Source organism: Glycine soja, chromosome 9 (genome assembly GCF_004193775.1).
Source record: "Glycine soja cultivar W05 chromosome 9, ASM419377v2, whole genome shotgun sequence".
NCBI lineage: Eukaryota > Viridiplantae > Streptophyta > Magnoliopsida > Fabales > Fabaceae > Glycine > Glycine soja.
Genome location: NC_041010.1, coordinates 31,087,317 through 31,102,950, shown reverse-complemented (window position 1 = coordinate 31,102,950; position 15,634 = coordinate 31,087,317). Strand labels below are relative to the sequence as shown.

Below are 15,634 nucleotides of genomic sequence, written 5' to 3'. Positions count from 1 at the left end.
AAATTATCAATGTTGACACCTGGTTAAATGGATCATACTTTGATAAAAATGATTAGACATGCATGTATAGCCATGATTATAGTCATGGTTTTGACGGCCACATTAAAATTTGAAAAGTAAGTAATCAAAAGTAAGCATAAGGAAAAACACTAAAATTATGAATATTGACAGCTAATTAAATGCACTAAATTGATTAGACTTGCATTTATAACCATTATTATACCTATGCTTTGGCGCCATCGATAAGAAATATGATATCGAAAATGTTATGCATGACAGAATTAGGATGTCAAGCTAAACAGAATTTGTTTTTTTACTTGTTTTATTAATTGTACATCATATTGAGACATATGATGAAAGATGGAGTAAATTTATCAAATATCCGATTCTGCATTTGCGAAAGCAAAATCAAGCAAAAAATGCTATCTAAATTAACAAATCATGCTAAACGATGATTGATAATAAAGAAACACTTAATTACATATCATTGATGATCCAAGATCATGTTTCTCAAGACTCCAAAGCTGATACTTTTGTCTTGGTGTGTATATTCTGCTGTTAGAAAATTAATCAGATATGAATGTTGATTTAGTTGTGCTAGTGATCAATATTTCCTAATCATCATTTCTAACATTTTAATTTGTTTCCCGTGAATACTTTGTGCTCAGACAATTAAAGATGCACAACATAAAATCAGATGAATTAATCAGATATTAATGGTGATTTAGTTGTGCTACTGATCAATATTTCGTGGTCATTATTTCTAATATTTTAATTTGTTTCCCATGAATACTTTCTGCTCAGACAATTAAAGATGCACACCTTAAAATCAGATGGTTTAATGGCCGGTTAAAACTTTAATTGAATTTTAACTTATCATCATTGTGAAGAACATGTTTTCTGAACTTTCTGTCTGACAATCTCTAATTTTTATTTTCAAATCTTACTTGTTCTATCTCTCACGATATATTTCAATTCATAACATTTGCATAGCTCGATTTCTTTAAAGATGGCTTTATAACCATTAATATAAGCATGGTCTGTCGATAGTTATTTTAACAATTGAACAAATAAGGATTTTGAAATATAGTGCAATAGTTAAGGTGATATCGGATAAGCCACAGAACTAAAATGCCAGGATACTCGCATACAAAATAAGATTAAAATTTAAACAAAAGTTCTGATCAGAGTTCAAAAGCAACACCACCACAACAGAAATAAGGTAGAAGCCAATGTACAATATACAAATACCAAGGGGGAAAAAATTGTTCAACACAACTTGGAAACAACCAAATGCACTAAATTCAGGCATGTTTTTTTAATTTGTTGAATGAAAGCTGCGCAGGTGAAATTCGAGAGATCCCTGGTTCATCATCACAATCCTGAAATGCCTGCCGCTTTGTAGGCGTCAAGGGGAGTCCAAGCAGGGGATCATGATCTGCTGTCACAGAGAGGGATTGCTAGATAAAACAAATGGCAATCAATAAGTTGAATGCTAAGTTGAAAGTCATGAAGTGTCAAAATGCAAGAATTGCAAGAAAGATCATATTTAAAAATGAGAGCAGTAATCAAAACTCACAAATTTATGTTGAGCAGAATGATTCGAATCAGAAACCGGGATATCCATTTTTGAAGATGTCTGAATAAGACATACATTGAACATAACACAACCCATGGAAAACAGATAAATACGAATAGAATACATACTTTTCACAATAGTTAATGTCAAATAACTTGCATTGAACATTACCTCAGCATCAGCTAGCATATCCATCATAGCATTTATCAAGCTCGAGTCAGCTGAACACTTCAAAACAGCAGAATTCCTGAACTTGGGTTGCACCTTTATCTTGAAAGTAAGTTCATGACCCAACAACTTATTAAGTGCTTGGGGTGAAACATTCAAATCAACATCACCATCCCTGGTCAAAGAGAATAATTGTATTACACAAACAAAAAATAACATATCAAACATAAACAGTTACGGTTGAATCCAAAAACACACTTCAATTTTAAGCTTATTAACTGCATCAGCTGATTGGCCAATTAATTCACTGCATTCACGGTCCCAAAGTAGGAATTTTGTGCTTTCATTTCCCTGGTTGATCATCACCTCAAGCCTATACCTGCCACCATATGCACCAATAGTCAAAAAATGATGAAGGCATAAAAAATACACAACATTTTAAAAGATCACAATCACCTAAGCACAACTTCCTTATTGTATTTGCCGCATGCACATGTAAAGGGCGCCATCTCTACATCACTTTTTTTATGGCACTGAATGCAAGCTGTATAACACCATGAATGATTGTCCAGAACAATCTTAGTAATTGTGCCAACAGTGACACAAACAATTTCCTGCATGAAACAACATAGACATCAAATAAAAAACTTCAGATAATGCACGACAAAGAATTAAAATCTATATAAGATCATTACTTCAGAGATGGTGTTAATCTCAACAATAGTCTTTGCCTCAGCGTTGCCAAAGAATGATTCTTTTGATGATAATTGGATAGAACCTGAAAGCTGTGTACTCCCTTCACCATGGGATTTAAAACCTGACTGGGCCTCAATGCCCAACTCTGCAAGCCTACAAATATACAATGAACAACAAAAATAAGACAAAAAATAATCAACATATATTACATAACACATACAAAAAATACCGTTCATTGAATTCTTGAATCTCCATCACGGGCTGGTTAATAATTAACTTTGAAGCCTTGAAAGAATTGCTGATCGATGCGGGATAAGATCCTGAATCATTTAAAAAACAGAACCATAACATGCAATAGCATAAACAGAGAAATCAATAAATTCAAGATGAGGATATACCCTGCGCTTCCTTGATCCTACAATGGCTTAATAGAACTGTAATTGGACCATCACCTTCATAATCATCTAAGAACTTCACAAACTGCAAGCAATAATCATTCCACAAAGTGCAAGATAGCAATTGCTGACTATCAAAAACAAATAGTTATGAAACAATCAGTAATTAATAATAATATAATCATAGCCACAACTTGACAAAGCATATCACATAAATTGTCACCAAGAATTGAACTTCACCTCAAGTCCTTTAATTTGAAAACTACCCTTCTACCTTTTCCTAAAACTTGCCGAAAGACAACCTCTTCCACAACACCAATAACATCTAAAGCAAGTAGGAAAATCAGGGAATGTTATTTAATTCCAAAAACATTAAAACTTTCAAAATAAACTCAATTGCAAAAATATAACTTAACATACCAACCAATAGTCCACGTTCAAACTGGCCAGCCACAACATCTGCAAATCCAGCAAACCTGTATTTTCTAAAAGGGATGTCCCCTAGAACACACTCCCTCACAACAATAACCCCAATAAACACCAATTTAAATTGATGATCACACACTCTGTACTGACCATTTTTTTTAGCACTTTAAAATTGTGCATGAGATAAGTACAATTTTCTTTCAAGTCCATTTTTTTTTACTTCAATTGGTCTTGTTTACAAACAGCGTGGATCTTATCACCCTGGATTGCATTAATGATACAACACAATGAACTGAACAATGAGTAATAAGTAATAAAGCTACCAAAAAAAACACAAAATTGAAGCATACATCGGAGTCCACAAACACCATTTCAGCTTGCTCAGATTTGTTAGGCGTGCTAATAAACCATAGATCACCGATCCTCACACTGAGTTTTAAGAGTTTCTTTTGAGCCATCGATGCTCTTTATCTTGTCTGGAGAACGTGCCATAACACTGCTAAAAAATACAACAAAGCCACCATCAAAACAGAAACACGATAAGCTAAGCAAAAATCCAAAACCTCGTTCAACACACAAAAATGAGAAGCTAACATGCATGTAAGAAAACACACATGAAAACAGCACCAGAACAGAACATCAGAAGTACCACCAACCCTAAACCAAACATGCAAACCAAACATCGTCCAACACAACAAAATTAAAAAATAACATGCATGCAACAAAACAAACATAAAAACACCACAGAAACAAAAGCCAAAAACCCGAAAGGTAATATGCATGTAAGAAAAGAAAAGCCAGAAAACCATAAGCTAACATCGAATGTAACAAAACATACATCAAAACAGCATCAAACAGAACCCAAATTAAACTGGTATGTATCTGCGAAAATAAAAACCAAAAATGCGCAAACTGAAGAATGAAGATTGAAATGCAAGAAACCACGTAAAGAAGCAAAGGCCAGCACATGCACAACATGCAAAATAAAAAACGTGTAAATGCCACAATCAGCAAAATTAAACACCTGTAAGCATCAGAAGAGTGGTAAATTAAGGGCTAAAAGACCAAATAACCAACAAAATGGACAGCTGTCACAATCTTAAGCAGGGGTATTTCAGTAATTTCTAGAGGGTTCTCTTTTATAGATAGTATATAGATATATTCACTACTGCACAAAAGACATACAACGATAGTTTTTAACAATATATAAAGACGGTTCAAAATAGTTTTTGGAGTCAACGTTGTTGAAAGTTATGACTTTCGACGATTGTTCCATAAGAAATCATCTTAGAAAAATATGCTTTTCTAAGCCAGTTCTTAGATAAAAATCGTTTTAGAAGAGTGTTATTCTAAAATGGTTTTTGAAAGAACCGTTTTAGTATATATTTTTTTTAAAAATTAAATTAAATTAATGATTTTAAGACGGCTTTTCCAAAAACCGTCTTAAAATTCTAAGACAATCTTTAAAAAATCGTCTTACTATGTTTTTTTAACAAAAAAAATTAAAATAAATTGAAACTCTAAGACGATTTTTTGAATCAAAGACGATTTTTTAAAGAACTGTCTTAAGATGTTTTTATAAAATAAATAAAAATTGAAGATTAATTCTAAGATGGTTTTTTAGAGAACCGTCTTAAAATGTCTTATTTAAAAAAATTAAAATAATGAGTTTCACATGGAAAAACCATGAGCCAAGCACCAAAGAGAAGCCAGAAAATAAAAATCTTATTCTTCTCCATAAAAATCAACATTAAAAACAATAATGAGAATAATGAATTAATGCATCACAATAAAATGATTGGAGCTTACTTTGCATGTGATGGTACAACATTAGGGGTTTCACCATCCCTTAGTTGTGCTCCTTTCTTCAGCTACAAATGAATGAAAAAATAAGTATTCAATTTTCCATTGCATAAAATATTTTGCTAGGGAAATTATGGAGTATCACAACCTCGGTATAAACAAGAAAAAGCAGTGCTGAATAGTTGTCTGCCTACTCCTATATCAGTTAATAACATTGAAAAATGGCATTCATTTTACCATATGTTCCTCTTTGGTCTACTACTACTACTACCAAACCCAATATGCACACACACTACTTTATTCACTCTCATTTTCATTAATTTAATTCCACTCCCAGCAAAGTATGTATAAAGAGCTCACAAACACACAAATGTAAAACAAAAAAAATATGGCAATAGGGGAAAGAGGAGTGAGGAAGGTGTGTCTTTTGTTAAAGAAAATGATTATATGCAGAGAGAGGGTGAATGGGTTAATCACGTAGTCAATGAGACGGGAATCAAGTCCTTTGAGCTGACAGGACACAAGACCCCTCAAAGACTATGCAGTGTCTTCCATATCCATCCTTTCTTTTCATTTTTGTTATCATTTTGCTTTTGTTTTGGTGAACTACAGAGGTCTTCCTCTGTTGTAAGTAAGGAGTTAATCTCCATACTTCCCTAAAAAAATCCAAATTTTAATCCCTGTCTCTCTCTCTCACCCATAGATTCTCAGTTACATAAACATTGATTCCATTTATAGAAAACACATATGTCCTGCTTAACTACGTATGGTAAAATTCTGTTAGGATGTAGTTTTTCATAATATATTTTAATTATTAAAGGGAGTTACATACCTCACTTTTCATAATATATGTATCTTCTTAGATGACATTTTTAATTCTTTTAGCTACTGGTCCAAGACTATATATCCTTCTCCTCCCTTGCCACCAGTTCTCTCTTGTAGCTCTGTTAGAGTCGTTACTATTGGAATCACCATCAATACATGCAAAAAGAAAAAACAACTAAAATCGTGTGAGGTCAATATACCTAGTGATATCCTCCTCTTCTAGTCACCTCCAACTAAATGATAATGTAAATTTCTTGTGATAAAAGTGTGATAAAAGATATGTTAGCAAGTTATCCCAATCCAAAGAGCTCATGTTTTAGGTGAAGAAGCATAAATGGTTTTATATTACATCTGTACCCCCCCTCCCCCCTAAAAAATAGTCATTTAGGCTATAATTACATTAATTTGTTCTTCCTTTGCATAAGGAATAATAAAGAGAAGTGTTAGGGACAAACAAGTTAATGTTATGGCTTACCAGAGTTTTGGTCTAGAATGAGTTGGATGGCTCTGCCTTGATCAATTTGCCTGATATGAGAATTGAAATAATTAAGTTTATATGAAATTTCTAAGAATAAGAAACCCATGACCTGAGGTAGCTCATCCTCAAATGTCTTCAATCAGATTAATTCAAGGCCAAATAACATTTTGAAAGTAAAGCCTGAACCTCTCCAAATTAGATTGGTTGTTCTGATCGTAAATCCTTCTACAAATAGTTTGGTTACCTTAGCCATGATAGACCTCTATTTAAAAGTAGAGCTTCTCACTAAAAGAGCTAACCACAAACTAAAAATGATAGGCTTCTATATTACAAAGAAGATGAACAAGCACTTGAGTAGGGAAGGGCAAAGATCATTAGGCCTCTATTTATTTATTTAATTGAATTTGGTCTCTTTAATAATTACTTTCTCCATCTCATTATAATTTTCGTGCAAGAAAAAAAACTTGTGCCAAAATAATTTTCATTTTAGTTTTTTAATGTAACATTAATTATTTTTCCCACTTATATTCCATATCTATTAATAATGAACTACAAATTTTAAAAATGAATTAATGATGATATAAGATTAATTTTGTAAAATTATCATTTTTTTTCATCTATTTATTATTTTTTCTTGATCTATCACTACTACAAAATAAACAATCTACATCGTTAAATCTACATCGGTTTTTGGAAAACCGATGTAGCAAACCACGTGGTGGCATTTTTGAAATTTTATTCAACTTTATGAAGGCCTTTACGAAGATTTTTATAAAACCGCCTTTGATGTGAATGTTACAAAGGCGGTTTTATAAAAATCGGCTTTGTATGTTAGAAGATTACTTGCGATTTATACCCAGCACCGTCCTTGAAATTTTCATATTTAATTTGCGATTTTGCACTTTTCTTGCACGTTCGATCAACTTGACATATCATCTTCCTGCTTGGTTTGTTAAACTAGAGGAGAAGTTTGGTCATACCTGGCTCCTTCACTCTGCCGTGAGCTTGGAATTGTGGTAGTCACAACCTTGCCATTGTCTGTCTAAGTCTCAATAGCCAACCACAAGCTTGGTCTTCACTTCGACCGTCGTGCGGTAAGTACCAATATTGTTTTCAGGCGTAAGTTGGTTGTTCGTGTTGTCCTCGATAAAATAGGTTTCATTGATGCATGCCTGGTGTTTATGATAATATCAATTTGTTGACATTGTGAGTTTCTGTTTGTTTAAACCCTAATTTTACTTAGTTGTAAGTTGAAATCCCTTTTTGGATTATACAAACCTAGCATCTCTTGTACAAATCAGTAGTTCCACCCTAGCTCCTCTTTTAGGGCTTTTTTTCATCGTTTTCCAAGCTTAGTGCAGAAAATTCTCCAATAGTTAAATTATATAAATTTAGTTCAAATTTGATACTCCCACCACCGGATTCTCATTATGAACTCCACCATTGGATTTTGGTGTATGAGGTTGTGGTTCACTAAGATTTTGCAGTGCTGAAACTAATTGTTTCTGGTTTAGAGCCCAACTATGCACTGTGAGCTGCCCCATGTAATACTGCATAACAATAATTGCAGTCTATGCATCAGCCTTCTTGCTTGTCGGCCTAGTCTCTTGATTTGACCTTGCTGACATGCATATGTTGGCTTTTGAAATAAATTTAAGTATTTAACTGAAAAAACTAGATGCTATAAAAAAAAGAAAAAGCTGACAATAATTAACAATGATATATTTTGAAGCAAAAAGAAATATTTTGTAAACTTGTCTGTAAAATATACTGTTAGACCAGGCCAACAAATTGAAATTGGGCTTAGTCAAAAACAAATTCCCAAAGCCTTGGAAAGAGAAGAGAATCAACCCTGATGAGCAGAGAGTTGGTTTGGAGGGAATTGCCAGGTAGGTGCTTAGTTGGTGAGGATTGTGTTATATGGGAAGGGATATGGAGGAGGTCGTGTGCATTCTCTTGGGTAGCTCTTGGATGAGAAAGTTCAGTCTCTATATAAGGGTCTATATAAGGGGCTTGGTCCTGTGTAGTACTATTGAATAGTGTGACACAACGAGTAGTTGGCTTCTTCCTCTTTAGCTACTTTAGTCTGCCCTGCGTTTTACTGTTTTAATCATACTAGGTAGCCATTTCTTCCAAATTAGTGATTATTTATTGAGTCTATCAGATACAAATTAAATATTCTTTGGTTCCCAAATATAGATTGACCTATATTTTTCTGCTGGTGTAGTTATTAATATATTTTGTAACATACAATTGCTGCATTTAAGTTGTTTGAGGACTATACTTTCATTGAAATGACTACAAATTATATATTTATTTCCTAATTGAATTCTAGGGTGAGGTAATCAATGAAGGGCAAGCCATAGGGTATTTGGATCAATTTGGCACTGGACTTCCTATTAAGGTGATCTGTCTCTCGATAATTTTGGTTCCTTTCATCCATGATGTTGTTTATATGAGTTTAGTGTACATGCCCTGTTGGCTTTTCATCCAACAGTTTCAATTGTTTGGAGTAATATCCTTTGGCAAAGGTAAACATGACAAGCTATTGACTGAGTCTTCTAGGAAGATTGATGCAATTAGAAATAGACTCACTGTTCTTGACATGAAGCTTGATTCCAAGCCTAGTTATGTTGAGACTTTTGCAATTGGGCTTGCCTTGGGAGCTACCCTGAAAGGGATTGGTGCAATTGCGCCTCATATTATTGCCTCACTTTTCCAAATATGGAACTCTGTTTCCACTGCCACTAAATCTTCCCCCCAATGATATTGAATTTTGTAATTATTAGTTAGTTTGTAGAAATATTTTTTAATGAAATGACTATGCCACCAATTTTTATGTCATCAGAATTCTTGCTTCCGAAAGGCAACATAGATGAGTTTACAGTTTAAAGCAAAGAAATGACTTAAACAAGTTTAACATTACAATTACAAGCCTTTACAATCAAAACATAAACAATAGATGCCATGCTATCTGAATTGAAAACCTAGATTAAGCAATTCCTACAGGAATTCAACACATTCATGCAATTAGTGAATTGAAATTGTTGGATGAACATTTGGTGGTTCAAATATTGAATTTATTTTAAGTCTATCTTTTATGAGTTTGGTGGCTTTTATATGAGTTTAGTGTACCTTCCCTATTGGATCAATTTGGCACTGGACTTATATGACTTTAGTGTACCTGCCCTGTTGGGTTTTTCTTGGATGTTACTTGTTAGGTGAGTAAAAATTTTAAGGTTTTGGTAGGAGGTGAGGACTGCAAGAACACACACCAAAGTAAGTGAATGTATGATTATGTCTTCTGTTTCTTTTCGTTTTTTTTTCCTTATTTATTTTATATATTTATTTGAAAAAATTAGAAAAAAAACAAAATAACACAAGGAAGAAGAGTAATCATCTTATAGTGAAAATGGAGAAGTGAAATTGGTGGGGCGTGTAGCTAGTAGGAAGAGGGGGGAGGCCAAGGTTTTGTTTAGTTATTAGGCGTGGGAGGAGGCAAGAACACGCACCATGCCATGTAAGTTACGGGCACATGTTTGAGAGGGTGAGAAGGTTGATCTTATAATCCCCCCACCCCCATGTGAGAAAGAGTCTTCCAATCTTGGAACAAAATCCACTCCACTTTCACAAGTACAACAAATAAAGGTATCGGAGTTAAAAAAATAAAAAAATTCAAATATTATTATTAATTGTTATTCTTGTTTCCACATGTACCACCACTTTCTCGCTTCTTCATATCTACTGTTAGAAGTGGCATGATTGAGGTGAGTTCTTTACTTTTAGCACAATGTGTAACCTTGTACAACATTTTAATAGATTTTACAGTTTTTTTTAAAAAAAATAATAAATTGTACTGTTGGTTAGCATGTGGCCTTATTTTTGTGAGTTAAAAGATTCAGGATTAGTACCAGTTACAAACAAATTTTTATTTCAGCTACCATAGAAAAAGAGCTATCATATTTTGTCTTACATTAGTTTATTTAGACAAGAAAATTGTCTGCTCACCATAAAACATATTAATATGGTTTTCATTTTCACTAAAATTTATAGTTTTATACATCATATCTTTTAGATTATTTTAATCGTTCAATTTTATTTCCTTTGAGTAATTTATTTACTGCTGAAACTCACTATAATTGGTTGAGTTTATTTCTTATGTGTGTTTGAGGGTTGCATATTAAGTTATTAACCTCCATTGAGCATTGTATGATCCTGAAACATAAGATGCAAAGTCTGATTGATGCAGGCTGGCTGAGATTTGAGGAGGAGAATAACTTGTGAATTTTGTCATCGTCAAGCGATACTATGCATGATGATTGGGACAATTTGAAGGTTGTTGTTAGATGTCTCCAAGGACTCATAAGATTTACAGGTTTATGCTATTACTGTAAACAATAGTCACAATGTTAATAATATGGATGAATTTGATGTTGTTGTCTCTCATTCTCTCAATTACATCTTTGCATATTTATTTAACTTTCATTAGAAATGAATGCACGTCGTTGGTTTGTTTTCTCAAGTGACTTTCGCTCCTGAGTTGATCTCCAAGTTTGCCCAATCAGAAATTGCATGTTCTACATGTTTGGTGGGGGCGCCATAAGTGACGAGTAAAGTTGAATAAACATTTGATTGACTATGTTTCAAACCAATAAGTAATAAGTACAGACACTCACACGACCTCATCTTATCTTTCTTAAAAAACAATTTTGACAAGCAAGAGTCATTTGGCTAAAATTTTCAATTAAATATTTCTTATTCTTGAAAATTATTTTTCGAGAACCTGCACAGTTTCTTTCATTTCTTCTTTTGTTTCATTTCTTCTTGCTACAAGGTCGTGACAAACAACAACAACAAATACCTTTGAACCCTACACTGGAGCAATGACAACACCATGCATGAGCTTCAAGCAAACTAGGGGGCAAATAAGAAGTTTTCACCTGGTAGGTTGAAAACCCGAAAGGGCGACCTAAACAAAAGTTAAGGTAATAATAATAAAAGAAAAAGAAAAAAAGAAAGAAAAAAATAATCAGGAGCGTGTTTATTAGAGGTTTTGTACCAAAATCCAAACTGTAAGAGTCTCTAGTCAAGATTTGAAATGACACATGGTCGTGTTTCTTTATTCCAAACACTAATTTATCCCTTGCTACCCCCTTCGAGCCGAAGTATAATTGTTTTCTTAAAAAAAAAACAAAACAAAAATCCTGAGTAGGAACCACCACTAAACTGGCTAGAAGAACAATGCAAACAACAAATGCATGAGGTTTATTAAGCTCTAGGTTGGGCAACAATGATGTTTTAAAAAAAGCAAAAGCAGAAAGCAAATCCGCAAAAGGCGAGCAAAGCAAAAGGAGAATAAAGATCTCCAAATTTTACAAGGAAGGCACAAAAGTGCAATAAAGATTAATGTATAAGACAAATGGAGTAGAGTCCAACCAAAAAAGTTGAAATGAATAAAAGTACAAGCAAGACTCTCAAGGTTCTTACTCAATATAACCCTTAAACACTCTTTGAGCCTCTATGATCCTTTCTTTCATAGCCTTTTTACCCCCTGACCACGTTACAAGCCCAATAAAGCCCATGTGGATCAAGGAATGACTAATTTTGCTTTTGAGTTTGGATTCTGAAATATAACCCGCACACGCTTGTGATTGTTAAAAAAAACCCTGAGGTTTGCACTTGCACATTTGAGAAGAAAACTCATTCGACAAGGAGCTCATGGAAGATGCCCAAAGACAATTGTGTTAGTAGGGTACATATGATGGTAGTCGCTCATGCAGACTCCTTAGGATTCCTTTCGAGTCCTAAGGTAGCCTTTGTTATATAAATTCTTGCGAGATTAGCCCATGTTATCAAGTTTCAGCGGGATAGACAGACCCATGGCATCGCTCTATGATCTTAAATTAGGAAAGTTTCACTTGGTCATATACTGAAGTGTAACAATCCATTTCCATCATTCAATGGTGCATGTGGTCGGTCTCAAAGCCTTATATTTCCTTGTTGTGTAGAATAATCAAAGTTTTTAAACAAAAAAAGGGGGACGAACCCTAGGATCAATATTTTAGTTGATTGATTAAATGTCAAATGGCTCCATTGTCGACACCCAAAAATTGTCAAGTGATTAATCAAAACATGCACTCTGAGGGAGTCCTCGAAGAGATTTGCAAAAGATAGAATGACGTTGCATGAATTATCACATCTTTCAGAAAGAGATAGTCAATCTGTGTTTTTCAAAAACAAAAAAACAAAAAAAAAACAAAAAGAAACAAAAAAAAAAGAAAAAGGAAAAAATATAATAAGAGAGGAAGAATGTCATGAGCATTGCACAATTCTCAACGTCCTCTATCTTTATGTTTCCTAGGACTCAATGTTCTCTGTCTTTATGTTTTCATAAGACTCAGTGTTCTCTGTCTTTATGTTTTCATAGGACTCAATGTCCTTTGCTTTATGTTTCATAGAACTCAAATTTTTTTATTTTATTTCTACACCATTCTTTTTTCTCCAAAGATTCTTCATTCTCATGTTGTGATCTTTCGAAGAATCATTTGAACAGACTTAGTGTCTTTATCTTTACCTATCTTTTACTTTCAATAAAAGACAAATAGAGAGGAGCAGATGTCAGACCCTAATTCTGTCCGGGTCCAAAAAAAAGGAAAAAAATAAAGAAAAGAAAGAAAACAAAAAAAAGAAAAGAAAAAAAGAAAAGAAGAAGAAGAAAAAACAACAGAGAAAATAAACAAACAAAGAAAGAAAACATGAGTAAAAAAAAGAGAAAAGGAAAAAGAAAGAAAAAAACAAAGAAAGAAAGGACACATGAAAAGAAAAAAGAAAAGAAAAAAAAAGAAGAAGAAATAAAACTTAAAAGGAAAAAAGCACAATAAGTAAAAAAAAGAAAAACTTTGTAACCTATTGGGCTCTTAAAGAGAACCCATTAGGTCAAAAAATGAAAATGCATAAAAGGAAAAGAGGAAAGTCTTAGAGGGGGAGGCACAGAGGAGAGTAGCACGGATCCCGAGGAAAGCCAACGAACTAATCACGTCATGTCATTTGGCCATGTCGTCAGAAAAGTGAGAGAGATCACTAGGTAACCCCTCATTCCTTCATTCTCTCACGATCCCTTCTCCTCCTTTCCTCTTCCTTTCTTCTCTTCTCTCTTTCTCTCTCTCTCTTTTTTTTTTCCTTTTCTTCCTTCTGTCTTCCTTTTTTGCATGATATTGCTTTGTTTTGTGCTATCTCACCGATGGGCACCTTGGCCGCTGGCGAGTTTCCTGCAGATTGAATCACATTTGTGTTCATTTGTTATTCCGTTTTGTTTAGCTTTTTTTTTTTCACGTTTCGCATTCACCTACATTTCTTCTTTCTTATGGTTTTGTTTGTGCCATCATGCCTCCGGCAATGCCTCCGCCGCTATCGCGTCGTGTCGCCACCGCCCTTATGGCGGTCTCGCATCACCTACAAGTGGTGCCAAGGGGAAGGCGCACCACCCTCCGTGGTGGTTCCCAAGTCTCGGGCCGTTTTGGGATTTAGGTCATTTAGGGTTGTTTCAACCCTGATGCCTAAATGCGGGTTGGGCCGGGTCGCTCTGACCCAGTTCCAACCCAATCCTAAAAAAAAAACAAAAATGCAAAAAAAAAAGAAACAACCATTGCCGTTTACACCACCTTTTTAATACATGCACCATTTTTTCGTTGGGCCTAGCTTATTTTTCCGAAGTTTGTAATATGGTGGAAAGGCTAGTCACACCACGTGTTTCATACATACACTTTTTAATTTTGGGCATTGCCTATTTTTGCGAAGTCTGAAATAAAATGAAATTTACTATTTACACCTCTATTTTAACACATGCATCTTTTTCATTTTAGGCCCAACCTGTTTTTTTTTTAAGTTTAAAACAAAACAAAATTGATAGTTGCACCCCCTTTGTTATATGTGCCCCCCTACCACTTGGGATGGTAACTAGGCTCGCCATGTCAGCACTCCATCAGTGTTGACTAAGTCTAAGTCAACCCTTTGACTTTTTTTAAAAGATAATTATACATATTAGTAAATAGATTTTTATTTTATTGTATTTTTTATTGTCTCTATCGTTTATTCTTTAATGTATTTTTTTTATCATAGCTTGTTAGTTAGTTTAATTAATATTGTACTGTAAATATCTCGTTATTCATCTTATTTTTCCCACGTTTCAATCTTGCATCCTTAATTACTAAGTGTACTCCTCACTTTTATTTTGTCCCTTTCCATTTCCATTCTATTTATTTGATTTCGTAGCATTGTGTCAAATATTTATTTATTTTTGCAAATCCGCATTAGCATTCTTTAGTACTGGTTTTCGTTCTGTGCACTATATGTTGGTGGGTCTTCGACTTGTTTGATGGTATTTCAATAACGTGTGAATAAATTTTGTGAATGACACATGCTAGGTCTTCGACTTGCTTGAGTTCAAAAAGTTTACCACAAAAGTAAAATATTTTCAAAAAATGGTAACATTCTCAAATAAATAATCCCTCAATGTTATATGCACTTCATGCTGGGTCTTCAACTTGCTTGACAGTGTTTTAATAAAGTGAGTAAATTTTGTGGATGACATGTTGGGTCTCCGACTTGCTTGACTTATCATAGTTTGCCACAAAATCAAAACCTTTCAAAATAAAATAAAAAAATAAAATAAAATAAACACGAAAACACTTTTTTCTACAAAAAACTACGTAAGTCTGATTTTCTCATTGTACTTGGGGATACGTAGGAGCAAGGACAAATCCCTTGTCGACCAAAAAAAAACTAAAAAAAGAAAATCCTTTTTAAAATAAAAATAAAAATTTGATTCCCTTTCTAAATGAAAGAAAATATAACAAAATATAATTTATGTTTTCAAGGGAAGATAAATAATTAAAAGTCACTTTATTTTTTAGCACACTTGATTAAAGGCTATCATTTTCATGACAGGCGCATGGGTACTAACACCTTCCCCATGCGTAAATGACTCTCGAATCTTTTTTCTGAAACCGTAGATCATTCCTTATCCTTTTTGATTTTTTCGACGTTTTTCTTAAATAAACGTTGGTGGTGACGCCCTAAGTTTTTCATTTTTTTGGGAAATAGTTTATTTATTTATTTAATTTTTATTTCGTCATCCCGTCGTGACCTACGTTGCGACACTTACTATATGTTTTAAGTATGAGTCTTCAAGATTCCCATTCATTTTCAGCCACATAGCAAGACCAACATTTATCTATTAGTGTTCACCTTCAAGCACTAGTCTTG

At 33.7% G+C, this 15,634-nt stretch overlaps 1 protein-coding gene across 1 annotated transcript; it reads right to left on the bottom strand.

The window, feature by feature from the left end:
* Window positions 1-1,304: 1,304 nt before the first annotated feature.
* LOC114368344 lies at window positions 1,305-3,044 on the bottom strand. Its single transcript, XM_028325652.1, has 9 exons — window positions 3,033-3,044; window positions 2,842-2,923; window positions 2,673-2,763; window positions 2,443-2,596; window positions 2,204-2,361; window positions 2,004-2,126; window positions 1,751-1,922; window positions 1,580-1,639; window positions 1,305-1,460 (listed from the first exon to the last, which is right to left on the bottom strand). Exons 1-9 carry the CDS (start codon window positions 3,042-3,044, stop codon window positions 1,305-1,307), a joined length of 1,008 nt encoding a protein of 335 aa, XP_028181453.1.
* Window positions 3,045-15,634: the final 12,590 nt, after the last annotated feature.